Genomic DNA, 19,913 nt, shown 5'->3' with positions numbered 1-19,913 from the left:
CACACAAGTGCACACACACACACACACACACACACACACACATGCCCATACATGTGAGCACAGCATATACACACAAAAAGTCTTAGTGAAACAAACTTTTCTAATTTTGAATAAGCAGAGAAGACCAAGGTTTTGGAGGTATGAGGAAAAGGCACTTCCTGGGAGAGCTTTAGATCCATAATCCTGTCTCCTCCATGTCCAAGAATGCCCAACAGAGAATGGGTAATCCCTGAAGCTGGCCCACCCCATTCTTACCCATCATTCACTGGAGTAGTAGTGAGAACAAAGTGTATGAGGAATACGATACCAGGCAAAGTAGAGCATACGCAGGGTCAGCAGAGGGACTGTCACTGGGGCCATTCCTAAATAATCTAACATTTTCAGCCATGTGGCTTCCTTAGATGAATAAAATATAAGAAAGGAAGCACACATCACTTATGGGCAAAAGTCTTATGAACCTGTGCAGAATTCCCCATAACTCCTGTTCCTTCCTGGATCACCAAGGAAGCCCTGTCTGAGGTAGGGACCCTCAGTAAACAGGAAACAGAACCCACACTGACTGCTCTGGGTTCACAGTCAAGGTAGGGCATATCTGATGTATAGAAACAAGTGAAACACGGGACCTGTTTATTACGGCAGGTGAGCCTGGCTCATCCAACTCAGTCTGATCAACAACTGTTTGCACAGGGGTTGGCTGACTTAGATAGACAGGAAGTTATCTCTGGAAGGGAATGAACAAGAGGCATCTTAAATAGGACACATGGAACAACAACTGGGCTTGCTCGGGGCCCGGAAACAGGATGTTGAACAATAGTGATGGTTGGCTGATAATTACGATTAAGATACTGGTGACAGATGACTCCAGATGGACCAGCTAGGACAGGATTGCCATTCCAAGCTGGCTCCAGGGAAAGCAATATGACTTTAGAAACAATCATCAATCATCAAAATTAATTGAGTTCACTCAGGTTCTACACTGGCCACTCCTCACCAAAGACTTAGACATGTTTGTGTGTACACACACCTGTACACTAGTACGTGTGCAGGCCAGAGGGTTATGTCACTCATGTGTCTTCCTCGGTCACTCCCCATCTTATTTTTTGAAACTGAGTCTCTCGACTGAATCTGATGCTCCCCATTTTGGGTATACTAGCTGGCCAAGTGAGTCTCAGAGACATGCCCGTGCCAAGGTCCTGGGTATGTGCTACTACTCCTGGCTTTTTTTTTTTTCAGACATGGATGTGGGGATTACATGCATATACATAGAAGGACAGACAGAGTCATTTCCCCTGCCCTGCTTCTACATATTAATAGCGAAGGGAAGAAGTCTGAACTAGTAGTTAGCCTTGGCCTGTCCTGGAACATAGCAGCGTATGTAATGACCACACGCCAGTTATCAGCAACAATAACTGGCCCTGTGGCATTGGTGCATGTCTTTAATCCCAGCACTTGGGAGGCAAAGGCCTTAGTTCAAGGCCAGCCTGGACCTGAATGAACTTGATAGACTTGAATAAACTTGGAAGGAACATAATGAGTTCCAGGACAGCCAGGGTTACACAGGAAAAACCCTGTCTCGAAAGAAAACCAAAATCCCAAACAACAAACAAACAAACAAACCCCAAACCAACCAACCAACCAAGAAAACAATAAGTGGGTTTATAAACCCTGTTGACTTATTTTAGGTGTAGGTGTGTGTGTGTGTGTGTGTGTGTGTGTGTGTGTGTGTGTGTGTGTGTTGGGTGCTGTGTAATGAAAATGGATCTTAGTGTATGCTAAGTACACATTCTACCATTGAGTTAAACCCAAACCCTACTCTGTTATTTTAAACCAAATGCCTAAGAACGCCTCAAATAGAATTTTTAAAACTAAGGCCATTCAATGACAAAAGTAAACTGGCCACTGCCTTTTGTCGAGGATAATTTTGTTAACACCCTGTGATGCTTGCAAACAGAAGAACACTGTCATCTACAGAATTTACACTCAAGACCCACACAATTGAATTTTAAAGAAAGTCATAATATTTTAAGCTATGTTGGGCCACTTTTGACAGCTACCCTTACTGCCCATGGCATTTATTTTATTTTATTTTTTTTAATTTTTTTATTTTTTTTGATGCTCATGGGAACATGTGGGGATGCCACCAACTCAACAGATTTCTCTCCCAGCTGCTCAATCCGGCTGCAGAAAGATGGAGGAGGAAAACAGGACAGGGTTGCTATTGCCAAAAAACACAGAGAAGCCACTGAACAGCAGGGCAGGGCCAAGTCTCACCCGGCTGCTATGAAAGCCCCAAGAACGATGGCCAAGACACTGAGGATGATGCTCAACGAATACTGTTTCCTGCAGTCAAGAAAAAAGAAAGGGAAGAAATATTATTATGTTAATTAAAAAAAAAAAAACCTCAGACATCAGTGGCTCTGTAGCTAATATCCGACATCCGACGCGTTCATGTAGAGAAGGCTCTGGAAATGTAAATCGGGACACACTTACTTACTTCTTAAGCTGTTGCTTTAACCTAATTATAAAGTGATTTTTCTCCTCCCCCTGGAAAGGTGCTGGGATAAAATGCAGAAGAGGGCCCGATGCACAGTATAAGGCTTAAAACATTGTACTTTTAACTAGAAATCTTTACGGCAAAATGGAAATTTGCATTTTCAGGGGTCGGCCTGAGTATTCTCCTAAGACAAGTCTATGTCAACATTTATGAGATTTAATTTATTCTGATATCATGCCATGGCCCATCAGGGCCCTGTCCCCTGCTCTTCTGCCTGCTCCCCATCCCCCTCTTTGTCACTATTCATTCCACCCAGCTCAGCACACAGATTGGAAACTGTTTAAGGATGGCTGTTACTTCTTTTATAATTTCCTACCACAATGCCATTTGTCTGCTATAAAATAAACATTTAAATAACCCTCACTGAGATAATAGGGGTCTGTGGAAACAGTCGACTTTTTTTTTTTTAAATGAAGAAATAATTTTTTTGTTAGTTGCTGCGAGTAGCTACTCAAATCAATTACTCAGAAAGACGGCCCCATGGCGAGGATCTGTGGGATTAAAAATAACACAGAGAGACTGGGGAGATGGCTCAGGTCTTGTTCAGCAAGCATCAAGCATGAGGATCTGAGGTCAGATCCCTAAAACTCAAGTGAAAATATAGGCCACAGCACAAGCCTACAAGGCAGAGACAGGCAGAGACTTGCCTGCCAGCCAGTCTAGCCAATCAGTGAGCTGCAGGTTCAGTAAGAGACCCTCTCTCAAACAACAGTGGAGAGCAATAGAGAAAAATATAGGCTATCAACCCATGTCTTCTACATGCACATACATAGTCTCACACACCCACATGTAACATATATGAATATACTCCCCACCCATACAAACACAGTACTCGGGAAAATTTGATGAAAAAAAAAAACAAAAAAACAAAAACTGAAAGACTTACCCAAGTATGATGGCCTCCAGGAGTAAAGTGAGTGGAATTGTAAATTTCCTGAGCACGGTGAACATGGGCAAGCTGTCAGAAAAGATTCAACCTTAACATCAGATACACACAGTGTCAGTTGCTGCTTCTGTTCTTAAACATGGTAAACATTTTTAATTAAGGTCATTTTCCAAGTTAAATATAATGAGTTAACATTCATTGTAATAGTTCCAGTTAACAAATCACATTGGGCTGGAGAGGTGGCTCAGCGGTTAAGAACACTGACTGCTCTTCTTGAGGTCCTGAGTTCAAGTCCCACAACCACATGGTAGTTCACAACCATCTGTAATGGGATCCGATATCCTCTTCTGGAGTGCCTGAAGACAGCTACTGTGTACTCAAATAGATTAAAAAAAAATAATTCTTTAAAAAAAAAAACAACTAAACCATATTAAGTCATAAAATAGGGACTGAATAATTTTGTTCGCAAACTGATTGTGGTGGCTTGCACAGATGTATCCTCACCCACCCACAGATTCATTCATGTGTTTGAACTCCTAGGAGATAGGGCCTGGCTGGAGTAGGTGTGGCCTTGCTGGAGGAAACGTGTCACTGTGGGGACAGGCTTTGAGGTCTCGTGTGCTCAAGCTGTGCCCAGTGTAGCTCACAGTCACTTCTGTTGCCTGTGGATAGAGATGCAGAACTCTCAGCTCCTTCTGCAGCATGGTGTCTTCCTGCACACCCCATGTTTCCTGCCAGGATGATAATGGACTGGACCTCTGAACTGTAAGCCAGCCCCCAATTAAATGCTGTCCTTTATAAGCGTTGCCGTGGTCTTGGTGTCTCTTCACAGAAACGGAAACCCTAAGCCACTGATTCAATGCAAAATCTCTATCAGATCTCACTTGGCTTTCTCTTTGCAGAAACTGACAAATTGACTCCAAAAATTAAGAGAGAAATACAAGGGACCAAGAAAGCCAAAACCACGTTGAAACAAAGTCAAGGGCCTGGAGAGAAGGTTCAGTGGTTAGGAGCACTTGCTGCTCTTCCAGACAACCCAATTTCAGCTTCCAACATGCATAATGGAACTACCTTCAGCTCCCAGCATGCACATGGACGCTCACAACCACCTGTAACTCCAGCTCCAGGGGATCTGACATCCTTTTCTGGCCTTCTTGGGTACTTGCATTTACATGCACATACCCATGCACATATGCACACATATGTGTGCATAATTAAAAATAAAATAATTCACTTTAAAATATATTTTTAAAAATAACAAAGTAAGGGTACTAGGGAAGACAGCTTGGGTGGTAAAGCTGCTAAGCCCAGATACTGAGCGTAATCCCATGACACAATCAGTGGAATGAGAAAACTGATTCTGGGTGGTTTAAAAAAAGAAAAGATTTATTTATTTTATGTATGTGACTGCTCTATCTGCAGGTACACCTGCAGACCAGAAGAAGGCATCAGATCCTAGTATAAATGGTTGTGAGCCACCATGTGGTTGCTGGGAATTGTACTCTAGACCTCTTAACCTCTGAGCCATCTCTCCAGATCAAAGGACTCACACACACACACACACACACACACACACACACACACACACACACACACGCAGACAGACACATGCACACACACTCAAGCATGTGCACACGTGTGCACACACACACATACAGATTTTTTTCTTCAAAAAGACAAACACATACACATGTACATTCACACTCACACACACATGCACAGGATCATCTGTCAACTTTTGCACAACTCTTGTTTTCCTATTTTTGCATTTCAGACCACACTTTCTAGTTAGTAGTTTTTTGGTTTTTTTTTTTTTGTTTTGTTTTGTTTTTTTTTTTTTTTGGTTCATTTTTTCGGAGCTGGGGACTGAACCCAGGACCTTGCGCTTCCTAGGCAAGCGCTCTATTACTGAGCTAAATCCCCAACCCCTAGTTAGTAGTTTTGTAGGATAGTGTGGTCTTTCTGAACTGTGATTTTAATTTTCGCAGTAGCTTTCAATAAAATTACAATAGCCTAAGCAGTGAAAACACAGGTGAAATAAGAAAGACTATACCTTTTTTATAGTCCAAACCTATAACTATTGTCTGTTTTTTCATTTTTTTCCATATACCAAACATGATCTATACCAAATCTGACAGAATATTTCTGGTTCTGTAAAGCCATGACAAAACCCAAAGTTACCATGATCATATTAGTATGAAACCACCCAGATAATTAATCTCTATCTGACAGATATGAACCTCATATTCTATGTTAAGACATGAATATCAAGAAAAATAAGCTTTTATTTGTTTATTATTTTAGTTTTTAGTTTTGTCTTGTTTTTTGAGAGAAAACTTTTACTATGTAGCTCTGGCTGTCCTAAAACTCAATACGTAAACCAGGCTGGCCTCAAATTCAGAGATCCACCTGCCTTTGCCTCCTAAGTGCTGAGATTAAAGGTTTGCACTACCACACGAGACAATACACAAGCCTTTAAACATTCCTAAAAACATTTTGAGTTAAGCTCAAAACTATGCTTTCTCAAATTGTTAAATATCACCGTTTCCCATGGGACACTTGGGATGGCTGAGCCGGCTGTCAAACCTGGGAAGAGGGAACCTTAAGTGAGGAGTCACCCCCATCACAATGGCCTGTGGGCATGTCTGTGCAGCATTTTCTAGATTGATAAATGATGGAGTAGGACCCAAGCCAGTGTAGTCAGTGCTATGCCAAGGAAGTAGCTGACCCAGCCAGAGGAAGCCAATAAGCAGCATTACCAGAATAACTGGCTCCTCTTCCGTCCCTGCCCTGCCTTCCCTGAAGAAATGGTAACCTGAAAACTAAAATAGACCCTTTCCTACCCACGCTGTTTGGGGCCATGGTGTTTATGATAACAACAGAAAACAAGCTAGGACGACACACAAACAAAACCTCGGAAAATCAAACTTGGGTGTTTGAACCACTGGAGGTGGTCACCTTGAACTGTACCTTAATTTACTTGTGCTTGACAAGCCACTTATGTGGTTTCCAACGTAGAGAAGAGGCAGAGGGAACAGCTTCAATAAAAGGAAAAGGATGCCGTTAGAACTTCATTCTCATATTCTCCCTGTGTATGTATGTTGGGTATGAATGGCGTGTGAGTGTGTTCTGAGACATCAAGAAACAGATGGGTGACCAGTTCTCACCCCACAAACCAGCCCCCTAATTAATACAGTTTTCCTCCTGTCCCCCAGGGAAGGAGAGCCTGCTTGACCAAGCCTTGCCAGGACCCTTTGATCACCGTGAGTGACTATTAAAAGGTTACTGTTTTGAGCCACTGAGTTATACAGCAAAAAGTAAATGGAGCACCCCCTTGAAGCCCACAGAACTTTGCTTCATGATGAAATACTTAAGTCTCTACACTGAGACCAAAGATGTTGTGTCTGTCAACATGCACCCCACAGCAAAGAAGGTAAAAAACAAAAAAAAAAACCAAAAAAACCCCAAAAACAACAACAACAACAACAACAAAACAGAAAAGTTAAGATGTCGGGAAGCGGGCTGGACAGATGGCTCAGTGGTTAAGAGCACCGACTGCTCTTCCCAAGGTCCTGAGTTCAAATCCCAGCAACCACATGGTGGCTCACAACCATCTGTAATGAGATCTGATGCCCTTGTCTGGTGTGTCTAAATGCAGCTACGGTGTACTCATATATAATAAATAAATAAAATATTTAAAAAAAAAGATGTCGGGAAGCACGTTTCTTTGCATAACTTGAACCCACATTAGAAAAAAACAAGGCTAATAAAGTATCATTAACGCTCCTTACTTCAAGTCCACACTGCTGAACTTAAGTTCCCTAAGAAGGGAGTGGAAACAGGGAAGAAGTTAAGAGAAAGATAGAAGAAGCTGTCCTTGTGCTGAAGATTCTAGAAGGCCAAATAGGGAAACCTCAAGATTACGGACAATTAAAACATTGCAGACAAAAGAAACTATCTTGGGCTATTTTTAGTCCCTTCAAAAACCATCTACTCCCAGCATAGTATCTAACCTAGTATCCTAAAATTATCAACTCTAAATATATATGAAGAAGCCATTCGAGGGCCTCACCCTTAGGAAACATCAATTAAACCTCTCGGTCCAAAGACTGCCGTAAGCTATTTCACATCATCTGTCAGAAGATTACTCTAAGAATTTAATGTCTGCATCATGCCAGGTTCCCTGCAACTATCTGATAAAAACTGCTTTTCCACTCCATATCCCCAAGAGGAAGTCAGATCTTCTAATGCTTCTTCCACATATATTTCTACATGTACCCAATATATCAAACCGTATATTCTATTCTTTACTCAATAGCTTCTATCAGTTTAAACTAAAATGAAATCTGAAAGCATACACAATAAACTAGGAACCAGGGCAAATCTGGCCTGTGCCTTGTTTGTATAAATAAAGTTTTATTGTAACATAACTGCACTGACTCATTTGCATATCACGCGGGGCTGCTTTTATGGTAGAGTAACAGAGAGAACCTGGCCCTTAGCCACAGAGTTTGCAAACCCTGGCTCCGAAAAACCAAATATTTGGGTTGTTAAGCACATGTATTCACCTTTTCCTGTCTTCTACTTCAATGAAGGTGTGCTGAGGTAGGGCTTACATAGATGCAAAGTAGCCAAACTCTGGCCTCACACTTGCACTCACTGACTGACCTCCCAAACCCAGCCCAGCCATATTTTTATCTTCACTGCATTATATAAATAGTTATTTATAAAATATTAATTAAGAACTTTCTCTTCCAGTACTGAGGAGGCTGAAGCAGAAGGATTTTTAATTCAAAGCCAACCTAAGGAACATAATGAGGGTGAATCTCAAAGAAGGAAAAGAATAGTTTTCTGCTGAGCGTAAGCAAGAAGTGTAATCCAAAGTTTGGAACAGGCTCCTGCTTGCAGGTCAGTTTTTTAAATCCCGTTCGGCTTTTGTTTTTATGTCTTTGTTTATTTTTGTTTGTTTGTTGTGATTTGTTTTATTTTATTTATTAGTGTTTCAACACATACCTTTCCAGGAATTTTCTTGTCAAAATCAGGGAAGTGGATTATTTTATTTAGCTTGGACACATACAGTATCATTATGGTGGTAGTCATCTAAAAGGAGAAAAAAACCTTAGCAAAACATCATCTGGAAAGACAGTACAAGGTACCCTGACAGAACCAGAAGCAAATGTTTATCAAAAGGTAACCTAAAAACTCCACTTTTCCAGGCTGGAGGGAGGGATTTTGTGGAAGCTGAAATTCACACCACTGGATGGGTCCCATCAGAAGAACAAGCAAGATGTATAATCAATTACCTCAGGAGTTCTAGAAATGCTGATGAAGAAAAGGAAGGGTGCCTCAGAGAGTGGCCACACTTCCTACAAACTGAGCTTGGTCTCTCAGGTTCTCCTTTCAAAGGCCAGGGAGGAAGGAAACAAGTCCTACAAAGAGAACACTACACTCCCTACACCTACACAGAGGCAGGTGGATCTCTGTGAATTCGAGGCTACTTTGGTCTACACAGTGAGTTCCAGGACAACAAGGGGCCACACAGAGAGAGGAGGGCAAGGAGGTGGGAAGGTGCAGACTCCACACGCATGCACTTCTTTACGATATGAAAATAGGCCGGGACTTTCTGAAAGAGGAAAGGGAGAGGGAGGATGGGAAGTGAAATGATTAAACTGTATTAAACACACTAAAAGTATAAGACTCGTCGCCTTGTACAACTAATACAGGCTAATATAAATGCCCCAAGGAAAGTGAAAGGGCATTGCTTTGGGAAGAACGGCATTAAGATTTTTCTTCTTAGAGCCTGGAGATGGTTCAGTGGTTGAGAGAACTTGCAGCTTTTCTGAAGGACCTGAGTTTAAGTCACTTCTGGTGGTCTAAAATTCCCTGGAACTGTAGCTCCAGGAAATCCTATGACTTCTTCTGGCTTTTGGGTGTTGTGCCAGGGAAATGTTAGTAGTGATCCCCAAGAAAACAGACAGGAGCCGATCTGATGCAACTGACAGCAGGGTCTTTTCTATTGCCCCCACAATGCACCACCCATCACACAGGACAGATTTGGTGGTAGGGGAGCCCTGAACATCTATGGGTCAAGGCTTTATAGAAAGCAGCAATGGGGGGATGGGAGGATGGGAGGGTGGGAGGATGGGAGGGTGGTAAATGTGCAAGCATCTAATTGGAAGGCCACTATAGCCTTTAACATAATTGACTAGTGCTGGGAGTTATATCATAAACTTAACTTCTGCTCCCCTCTGCATTGGTGGGCATTAGGCAGCAGGTGGGCTGGCCTAGAAGTACAGGTTTGTTGGGGGAATAACCTTGGAGACACTGGTCTTGTTGGTGGTTAGCCTAGAGACTGGAGCTGGGCTCGGGTTTTGTTGGGGGGCAACTTGGAGACTAATGTTAGGTACCAGCCTGTTAGTTTACCTGAGTTTAAACTTAGGTCAGGTTCTCTAAAATGGAGTCTGAACTTAAAAGATTTGGCATCTCATGGGTACTTGCACTCACACCTATTATATCCACACATAAACATACACAAACATTCGTAACTAAAAGTAAGTCTTAGCCAAGTGTTGTGATATACACCTTTAATCCCAACACTCTGGAGGCAGAGGCAAGCTGATCTCTGAGAGTTCCAGGACACCCAGGGCTATACAGACCAAGCAGAGTTACAGCGTAAAGCCTTGTCTTGAAAAACAAAAATAAATAGAAATAAAATAAATCTTTAAAAAGATTTTTCTTTTCAGTTTAGCCAGCGCAACCAAATTGTTCCATTTAAACCCTATTAGTTGCGAGCCTGAAAGCTGGCTCAGCAGTTAAGAACACGCAGAGAACCCAAACTTGGTTTACCATCCATGTTGCATGGCTGCAAACCACCTTGTAGCCAGTTATAAACAATCTAATTTCCTCTCCTGGGCAACTCCACGGGCAACTGTGCTCAGGTGAACAGACCACACACACACACACACACACACACACACACACACACACACACACACAAAATTTTAAAACAATGACAGTAAGTCTTAACAATCTTATTCTAGGACATAATATATACGTCAGAAACCCCCATCTTATTACTTTTGAAATAGAGTCTTCATCTCCTATGTAAATTTTAGAACTTACTCAATTATCCTCATACAAGGATCCAAAAGTTTAGGAACTGCTTCGATACCGTTATGGTAAACTTTGGTTCTCATTTACCTGTGAGGGGCACTGGTGTACTGCAGCATGTGTGTATAGGTTGAGGCAATGTGTGCCAACTACGGTCTTAAACAAAAGCACTTAAAATAGCTTGTATACCAAAGGCTAGTTAGGACTTTAGTATTTTTCAACTCACCTGTCCAATTCCAAGAACAATTGGTGAGGGAAAACTGCAAGAAATACAGAACACAAATCAGTTTAGCTGCATATAAAAACCTGAAGAAAATAAGTAAAACAAGAACTGTGACGGAGATTAGACAACAGAAACTTCAATTTTTTTTCTGTTGTCCATTTCTTTTTCATTAAAAAAAAAAAAGGTTGCTAAGCTTGGCAGTTTTCTTTTGTTCTGTGAAGTAAAATAAATATAAGAAAAAGTGGAGCAATACAATAAAGTTAATAAAAAATGTAAAATATTACATACAAGAAGACCTCTTATGGGCTAGAGAGAAGGCTTAGTGGTTAGGAGCACTGACTGCTCTTCCAGAGGTCCTGAGCTCAATTCCCAGCAACCACATGTTGGCTCACAACCATCTGTAATGGGATCCGATGTCCTCTTCTAGTGTGTCTGAAGACAGTTACAGTGTACTCACATACATACAGTAAATAAATAATAATAATAGTGTTTACAAGCAAATAAAACTGATATTTTAAAAAAAAAGACCTCTTACAGTAGTTTGAATAAGACTGCCTCTCCACCCATAAGCTAATTTATTTGAATGCTCAGTCACCAGGGAGTGGTACTATTTGAAGGAATTAGAAGCATTAGGACCTGTGGCCTCAATGGAAGAAATGTGTCACTTTATAGAGGTTTCAAAAGCCCACACCAGGCCTTGTCTCTGTCCCTCTCTGCCTATGAATCGGGATGAAGAATTCTCAGCTACTTTTCTAGCACCATATCTGCCTAAATGTCGCCATGTTCCCCACGATGATGATAATGGGTTAAACCTCTGAAACTGTAAGCCAGCCCCAATTACTGCCATGGTCATGGTGCCTCTTCTAGCAATGGAACGCTAAGACACCTCTACACAGAAAACTGTGAACTGAAATTAAAAGTTAAAGAAGAATAAACTATTGGTGCAGGCAGGCCTGTTGTTTTGACTAACTGCAAGGTTAGGCAGAAGGATCCCAACCCAAGGCCAGCCTGAGCAAGTTAGGGAGACCCTGTCTCCAAATAGAACATGGCTCAGTGGTTAACAGCCCTTACTGCGGGCTGGAGAGATGGCTCAGCGGTTTAGAGCACTGATTGCTTTCCCAGAGGTCCTGAGTTCAATTCCCAGCAACCACGTGGTGGCTCACAACCATCTGTAATAGGATTGGATGCTTTCTTCTGGTGTGTCTGAAAACAGCTACAGTGTACTCGTATAAATTTAGAAAGAAAAAAAAAACCTTAAAAAAAAAAAAAAAGCCCTTACTGCTCTTCCAGGGGATCTGAGTTCAGTTCCCAGGACCCACGTAGGGCAGGTACCAATAACTCCATTTCCAGAGCCTCAGCACTCATATACATATTTAAAATAAGAAAAACAAATCTTTGGAAAAAGTAGGCAGGCAGATACACAGAAAGGCTACCCTCAGAAAGATAAGTAACATGCCCTCCCATTTCTTTCTGGATTAAAGAACACTTAGAAATAAATGAGCGAAGGAGTAATGCTTATGAGATGCACTTTTACAAAATGTAATTCAAAATGTATATCATCTCCATCTAGACATTCATATCTGTGTACTTATCCTTCCATCCAAATCTGAAACTATTCTAATAATTACAATAATTTAAAAGTGGTTTCCGTCTAAAGGTTCTCTTGTGTTTGCATTCTTTTCAGTGACAGTGACGGAATGCCTTTCCCAAAAGCCAGAATGATAAAACAGACATTTAAGGGCAATGCTCCCAGTTGCCTGCCTACAGACCATTCTTTGTTCATTTTGGGGGGGCGGTTGTTTCAGAGGAGTGCTTGTTCATTGTTTGAACAGCTTCCCTGTGTTGTCCAAGCTACCCTTGAACTCTCAGACTTGAGAAAGTATTGAGAACAAAAGGTAAGTGCCACCGAACCCCATTCACCAATTCATGAATTGAATTCTGTGGGAGCAAAGGTAAGGAAGTGCATGCATCCAAGAGTGTGACTGAGCTGTGGAAATTACACGGTGGGTGAGGTACTAGCCGTGCAACCATGAACCTGAGTTTGAACTGCCAGCACCCTAAAAGATCACACACACACACAGGTCTCTGGTGAATAACTAAGCAAATACGGAGAGCAAGTTCTAAGCAAATATTTGTTAAACTGAATAAAACCAGTTTGATTTTTTTTTTGTTTGTTTTGTTTTGTTTTGATACAGGGTTCTCTGTGTAGCCCTACCTGTCCTGGAGCTCAATCTGCAGACCAGGGTGGCCTTGAACTCAGAGATCCACCTGCCTCTGTCTAAATGCTGGGATTAAAGGTGTGAGTCACTGTGTTTGGTTTTGGTTTTTTTTTTTTTAAGACAAGGGCACCCCTGAATAGCTCACGTGGCCCTCAAACTTAGCAATCTTCCCGCCTCACCTTCTGAGTACTGATATTACAGGTGTGCCAGACTTTTATATTCAATACTTTTAAAATTAAATGTCGTTAGTAAGTGTTCACATGGGCAGTCTGCCTGTACAGCACTTATGATGACAACTGTGGGCACTTGGCCACAGGCTCCCAGAACACACATTTCAAGGTGGTCCTGCTTTTCTTCTGGTCCTTGAAAGTCTCTAAGTTTATGGGCTCTCTCTCCTGCCAGGTAAATCCAGCATTACACTTGTCCTGGCCTCTCCGGTGCCAAGTCATAGCTGCTTGCTATAAACTCTTCATGTCTTCAAAACGAATAAATAATACCACCTGGGAAACTCCGACATATCACCAAGCTCAGTGACGAGCACAAGTTACAGCCTAGGCCCCCTCTGAACTACAACTTCTACGTGCTGACACTGAGGAAATACTTCCCAGATTTTTCCTCAGTGATGCTGGTGACTTCTTAATCACAGCTGATTCTTCGGCCCCAGCTGACCAGCATTGATTGACCCAGCAAAGCAAAGGTTTTGCTCTAGGGGTTGTGATTTCTTGTTATCCACAGTGGATTCTTCAGTTCTAAGTGACCAGGAAAAAACAGATTCTTAATTAAAAATTTTTTTAAAAAATCACATAATGGCCCTGATAGAATCTTTGCTTCTCTCTGAAACTTCACGAGCTAGACATCTATGGCCTGCATGATTCTCAACATTCTTCTTCCCCAAGCTTCCCTAGAACAGCCCGCTGAGTTGTGAGCACGCAATGGCTTTTCCAGTCCAAAGTTCAAATGTCACCACCATCCTCCCTAAAACACATGGTCAGACATGGTTAGATCTATGACCCAATACCAATTCCTGCCTTAGTTAAGATTTTCATTGCTGGGGTTGGGGATTTAGCTCAGTGGTAGAGCACTTGCCTAGCAAGCGCAAGGCCCTGGGTTCAGTCCCCAGCTCCGAAAAAAAGAAAAAAAAAAAGATTTTCATTGCTGTGATAAACCACCATGGCCAAACACAATTTGGGGAAGAAAGGGTTTATTTCACTTACCCTTCCAGGTAACAGTCTATCACGGAGGAAAATCAGGGCTGGAGGTGAAGCAGACGCCATGGAGGACACTGCTTACTGGCTTGCTTTGCCTATTTTGTTATACTACCCAAGAGTGAGTGGCACTTTCCACAATGTTCTGGGCCCTCTCACATCAATCACTATTTAAGAAAATGCCACTCAGGTTTCCTATAGGCCAATCTCATGGAGGCATCGTCTCAACTGTGGTTTCCCTTCTCAGATGACTCTCCCAACTTGTGTCAAGTTGATAAAAAACTAGCCAGGACGAGCATGAACTTAAATTAACAAAAGAGCTTAGACCACACACAGGGCTTGTACCCCCAATCAAAAGTAATCTGTTCAAAATGCAACAAAAGAAGCCCCCTGAGCTCCATCCATGCCCACAATCTTGTCAGAGAACTGTCAAAAGCTTCTTCCTTCCCCCTCTAGCCCGCACTCTTGCTCAAACAGCTATTGCTGGAGTCAAGTTGCTTGCTGTGGATCCTTGTAACTCAATCACCCCAACCTTCTTCTCAACAATGTGTGCCTCAAGAATCTTGAAATGAGAAAAGTGAGTGTCATTCCAACAGAGCCGGGATGTATAACCTTACACTACAGAAACGAAGCGGGGAGGTAAGGAAATTATATTTATAAGGAGTATAAAGCCCTTTAGCTTTCCTGAAGTAAAAACTTCACTCGTAATTATCTTCCTCCTCTCTCCCCTCGGTGCTAGGTAGATATGAAACTCCTGATTTATATGCTAGGTGGCCACATTACCACTGGACTACGCACAGCCCTAGACTGGATCTCAAAGCTTTGAAGATGAAACGGTCAGGGTACTGGACACCTATTGTCTTCAGAGCAGTGGCCAGCGTTCACTGGCTCCTGCTGAAACAAGAGAATGTATTTCTTAGAGGCATTGCTGTCGTGACCAGTCAGCAGCCTGCAAGCTTTAGTGCCTTTGGCTGACAGAACCACGAATTGCTCCCGAACGTGTTCATGACACCCTTATGTTTCTAATTGTAGATTTTGGCTTTCCATTAAGATTTGTTTTATTGTGTGTGTTTAGGTGTTTTGCCTGCATGTGTGTACCAGGTGAATTCCTGGTACCTAAGAAGACCAGAAGAGAGCACTGGATTCCCTAGAACTGGAGTTATGGATGGCTGTGAGTCAACTCAGGGGTGCCGGGAACCAAACTGAGTCCTCTGCAAGGTCAGTCAATGCTCTTAACTGCAGGCCATTTCTCCAGCGCCTTTGCGTTTTCTTTATTTTACTTTGAGGCAAGGTCTCTTATGGCTCAAGATGGCCTTGAACTTGATAGATCTCCCAAGTGACGGGTGTCCAACTGTCAGTGTAGTGCTAGGGATTGAATCCAGTGTTTTGCAGGTCAGGCAAGCATCACCAACAGCCTCACCCCTATTCTGACACTTTCTTTTTTCTTTGTGGACTTAACACTACATGTATTAACTGGCTTAAGTGAATATTCATTTTAATTTAACATACTGTTGTGTGGTTTCTTTTCTCATAAATACTTACTTCATATGCTTGTGAGAGGGTGTTAGATTCCCTGGAGTTGAAGTTATAGGTAGCTGTGAGCCAACCAATGTGAATACTAGGCTGGGAAGATGGTTTGGTGTGTAAACTAGCCTGCTGCCAAGTAAAACAAACTGAGTTCCATGCCTGGGATCCACACAGTGGAAGGAGAAAACCGACTCCTGGAGGTTGTCCTCTGACCTCTACACACACACACACACACACACACACACACACACACACACACACACACACAATGTTACTAGTTTATTGCTGGTACACTAGGATGTGAGATTAAGGGTTTTTACCTGTTCTACTCACTTCAGTTACCTATGTGTCTGAGAGCATGGCTGTCATATCCTAGGCACACACAGAATGGAGGCTCTGTCCCCGCCCTCCCTGTATAGCTCTACTGGGGTCTACATGGCACTTGGTCACTCCCTTCAAGTCATCCAGCTATGTCAACTTTCTCTCTGCTCTTCCAGGAAGCCAAGCTCTTGCTGCTCTCTTCTGTCTGACCCTGTTCTCTCTCGGGTCACATCTGAAATGCTTTCTCAGTTCTTGAACCTGATTGTTTACTCCCTACTGTTGAAGCAGAACTACTTCCATCAAAGCTGTTCCACACGGTCCATACCTAGTCTTCCCAGCACCCACCATGCGCTCAGCACAGTAGATACTCAATTGTATCTGTTGGACTTACAACCTGTGGACCTGATGTGGGTCTGCGTTTTCCCAAATACAAGACAAAAAGGCAGACCTGTGGAGTTTACAGAGTGCCTTGGGTTGTGGCTGCTCAGGCAAGGCCCTGGGAGGTCAATACCATGCTTGTGGTCAGCTAGGTTCTCTATGCAAGAAAAGTGCTAAGTGTAGACTATTGCCAGGGAGCAGAGCAGTCACCCCTGGGGCCAGATTTAAAGCACAGTTCTCTCCGGATTCTACCACACAATAGAATTAAGTAGGATATTATTATAGTCTTTACGAATATGTTCAAAGAAGCATAGAGTTGCTAGTGAACTCCACTCTGATCCAAAATACTTATCTTGTAAACTTCTGGATGGTTACTTGAGAATGGATGATTAACCTACATAAATAGGTCACAAGTCCAGATGTAATCGATGGGACATACATTTTTGTTTTGTTTGTTTTGCTTGGAGCTGGAGATGTAGCTCAGTAAAAGTGAAAAGCCTTGGGCTGCTTCCCCAGCACTATATAAAACAGGTGTGGTGTTATACACGGGAGGTGGGGACAGGAAAACCATTAGGTAGTCCAGTGGTTAGCCTGGGCTGCATGAAACCCTGTCGCAAAAACACCACAAAGATTAAAAGGTAATAATTTGCCCAAAATACACTTATGTTTACGATGTTGCAACCTGTCATAACAACACTAGAGAGGTTCAGTCATGAGGATTTGAATTCGAGGCCAGTGTGAGCTACCTGATGAATGCCTTGTCTCAAAATAAGTAGCCCTTAAAGTCACTTTTTTCCTCAGTTGGTGTACTTATTTAAGGCTTGCAAAATTGGCTCTCCAAGTTCAGCTGGTGTGTGCTGTGCTCTTGATCGCAAGTGGACTTTGTTGGGTGGTGACTTGGTAAAGGCAGAGCACACTCGGCTTTCCACGCCCCCGCCACCCCGCATCCCATATAACCAGCCTCACCCATATGTGGTCAGCAGCGCCTTGTTGACCAGCACGATGAGGAAGGAGCATGTCCCGTAGAAGAGCGCCGATAGCAGCCTGGCCAGGCGAGAGGGCAGCCGCGCCGCGTCGGGCTCCTCCATCTCTGCCCTCCGCCGACCAGCCCTAACCCAGCCCGCGGTCCCGCCCCCAGCAGCCAGGGAAGAGGGTGCGGCAGGAACAGGAAGAGTCGGGGCGCGAACTCCGATCACGGCCCGCCCCGCGCCGGTGCCGGTTCCTCTAGTGAGCTCTCTCCTTGGAGGTGTCCACCGCCTGGGAATGCCGGAAAAACTGCCTTAACCGGCACCCCCAGAAAGGTTGAGGTTCGTTTCCGCTTTTTTGTTTGTTTTAAAAAGTGTAATTTACATCCTACCGGGCGCGCCTGAGATGCGTTCTTGACAACTGAATACAGCCAAGCAAACACGCAAATCCAAGCTCAACATCCCCACAAAGGGCAGGAGTTGCCCTGAGCCCTCCCCGTGGGTCAGTGCCAGCTGTGGTGCTGGGCTACACCTCCCTGCATATGGTTCGGTGCTCAGAGCGCCCCCATCTGCCGTGGTGGATGGCATAATGGTAATTCCCAATTTACAACTAGTACTAAAAATGCTTCCAGGCATAGTTCAAGATAAGCGCTTGTGCGGAACACTTCTGTTTCTCGTTCCTAAGTGCCTAAGACTGGCATCCACCATAAATGCCATGTATTCGGCTTCTCTTCCTCCGGGCACATTTGGTAAATTCAGGCCTCCCTCACGAAAGGCCCACTTCTCCCTAGGACAGCAGCCCCAGGATCCCTGGCTCTTGTGAATAAAAGATCAGAACTGCAGAAGGACTGAAGCATTATTTCCACTGAAGAGTTCCATATTTTTAATTCTAGATAATAATTTTAAAAGTCTTAGAAAAGCTTAAGATGTCCTGTTAAATAGGTGAAGGTCAGCTGTATAAAAAGGCTAGAACTGTGGGAAGTGGCCTAACACTGAAAATTTCGGCCAGACGAGCTCAAATTACCTCGAAGAAAGGAAACAAAGGCACATAAGATATTAAAGTCTAATTACAGACTGGAGAGATGGAGCAAGAGTTGGGAGCTCTAGTTGTTCTTGCCGAAGACACAGGCTGTTGTAACACACACACCAGGCAGCTCACAGCTACCTGTAACCAGCCAGCTCCATGTAGATCTGATGCCTCTGGCCTGGGCAGACTTAGGTACTCAGTGTATACAGATACACACAAGCATATGCAGAATTAACAAATCCTTTTTTAAATAAGATAAACCTTAAAAATCTGAATGTAGTCACTTTGGCTGATTTCCTCTAAAGATCTGTTGTTTCTGGTCACTCTACACATACACTCTGCAAAACAATTTTTAAAATCGTACTAACATCAGCAGAAGTCTGCACTTGGGCACTCTTAACGATCATTCCAATTTGTCCTCATGTTCAGATGTATTGCACTTTTCACCTGTATTAACTTGCATTACACAGCCCGACTACCGTTTCTGAGTTCTGTCGGCACGCACCAGTGTTAGGTGGAAAGGGTTCCTCACTCCCTGGTAAAAAAGCAGGCTAAGTTGGTTCAACTCAGCTCGACCTGGACTATAGTAAGATTCCTAGTTGGATAAAAGCCAGCAGAAACAAATTAATCCAAACCTTAGGGGACTCAGCAGCTTGATTTGGATAGGAGAGCACGGGTCCCTTGGTCCCTCTGTGTCTCTTCTGGGTGTTACATACCAGAGGTATCAGAGGTGCACAATGAAGAATCTGCCAATGGGACTGCTCGCTCCATCATGGACCATTGAGGTTTATGTTGTGGGTATAAAAGAAAACAAGTGGGCTGGGGATTTAGCTCAGTGGTAGAGGGCTTGCCTAGCAAGCACAAGGCCCTGGGTTCAGTCCCCAGCTCCGAAAAAAAAAAAGAAAAGAAAAGAAAACAAGTATCCAGAGGAGAAAGAGAAAGAGGGCTGCACTTGGCCAGGGAAGTGGGAGGGGATAGTGGAGACAGAGAACAGAATATAGAGCTAGAAGATAGCAAGAGAACAGTAAGAATAACAGGTTATAAAGGGATGAAGAGCGGAGCAGGCATGGCAGGTAGGAGACTAGGGTAGGCTTTGAAGCATTTAACAAGCACTTGTGAGGGAGCCTGGAGGCCTGTGCAGTCATGGTCAATGGAGCCACACATCCTTTCTAAGTATCTAACTGTCAAAATCCTGCTAGTCTAGGTTGAGTTGGGCCTAGACTCAATTTTGGACTGTATCAGTGCATCTGCCCTTTTGAGGGAAGTTGGGGTACCCATTGGACCTGACAATCAGGGTAGGGCAACCTTGAAAGATGAACCAAAAATAACTCAGGTAAAAAGAAAACCTAGCGGGCTCTTCGAAGGATGATTCCAAACTCTGCACCCTTGAGTAAAAGGAAATCTCCACTTATTACCCTAAATAAGACCTGAGATTGGGCTAGAGAGATGGCTCAGAGGCTAAGAGCACTGACTGCTCTTCCAGAGGTCCTGAGTTCAA

The 19,913-nt window shown here is 43.2% G+C and overlaps 1 protein-coding gene across 4 annotated transcripts in view; it reads right to left on the bottom strand.

Annotated features, from left to right (window-relative positions):
• Nucleotides 1-19,324, bottom strand: part of Slc35d2 (solute carrier family 35 member D2) — a 33,324-nt gene extending 14,000 nt beyond the window's left edge. For 2 of the 4 annotated variants that reach the window (XM_006253493.5, XM_039095438.2), the window contains exons 1-6: nucleotides 17,390-19,324; nucleotides 10,777-10,810; nucleotides 8,454-8,540; nucleotides 6,411-6,478; nucleotides 3,441-3,512; nucleotides 2,272-2,340 (exon numbers count right to left, since the gene is read on the bottom strand). In XM_006253493.5, coding sequence (XP_006253555.1) covers nucleotides 2,272-2,340; nucleotides 3,441-3,512; nucleotides 6,411-6,478; nucleotides 8,454-8,540; nucleotides 10,777-10,810; nucleotides 17,390-17,511 — 452 coding nt within the window. In that variant the 5' untranslated portion in view covers nucleotides 17,512-19,324. The remainder of the gene's footprint in view (nucleotides 1-2,271; nucleotides 2,341-3,440; nucleotides 3,513-6,410; nucleotides 6,479-8,453; nucleotides 8,541-10,776; nucleotides 10,811-17,389) is intronic. The other 2 variants (NM_001106098.2, XM_039095437.2) reach the window with 2 other exon arrangements.
• Between the last annotated feature and the right edge of the window lie 589 nt (nucleotides 19,325-19,913).

This window comes from Rattus norvegicus, chromosome 17, assembly GCF_036323735.1.
Source record: "Rattus norvegicus strain BN/NHsdMcwi chromosome 17, GRCr8, whole genome shotgun sequence".
Classification (NCBI taxonomy): domain Eukaryota; kingdom Metazoa; phylum Chordata; class Mammalia; order Rodentia; family Muridae; genus Rattus; species Rattus norvegicus.
The sequence above is the reverse complement of the archived record's forward strand: the minus strand, read 5'-3'. Positions and strand labels throughout refer to the sequence as shown.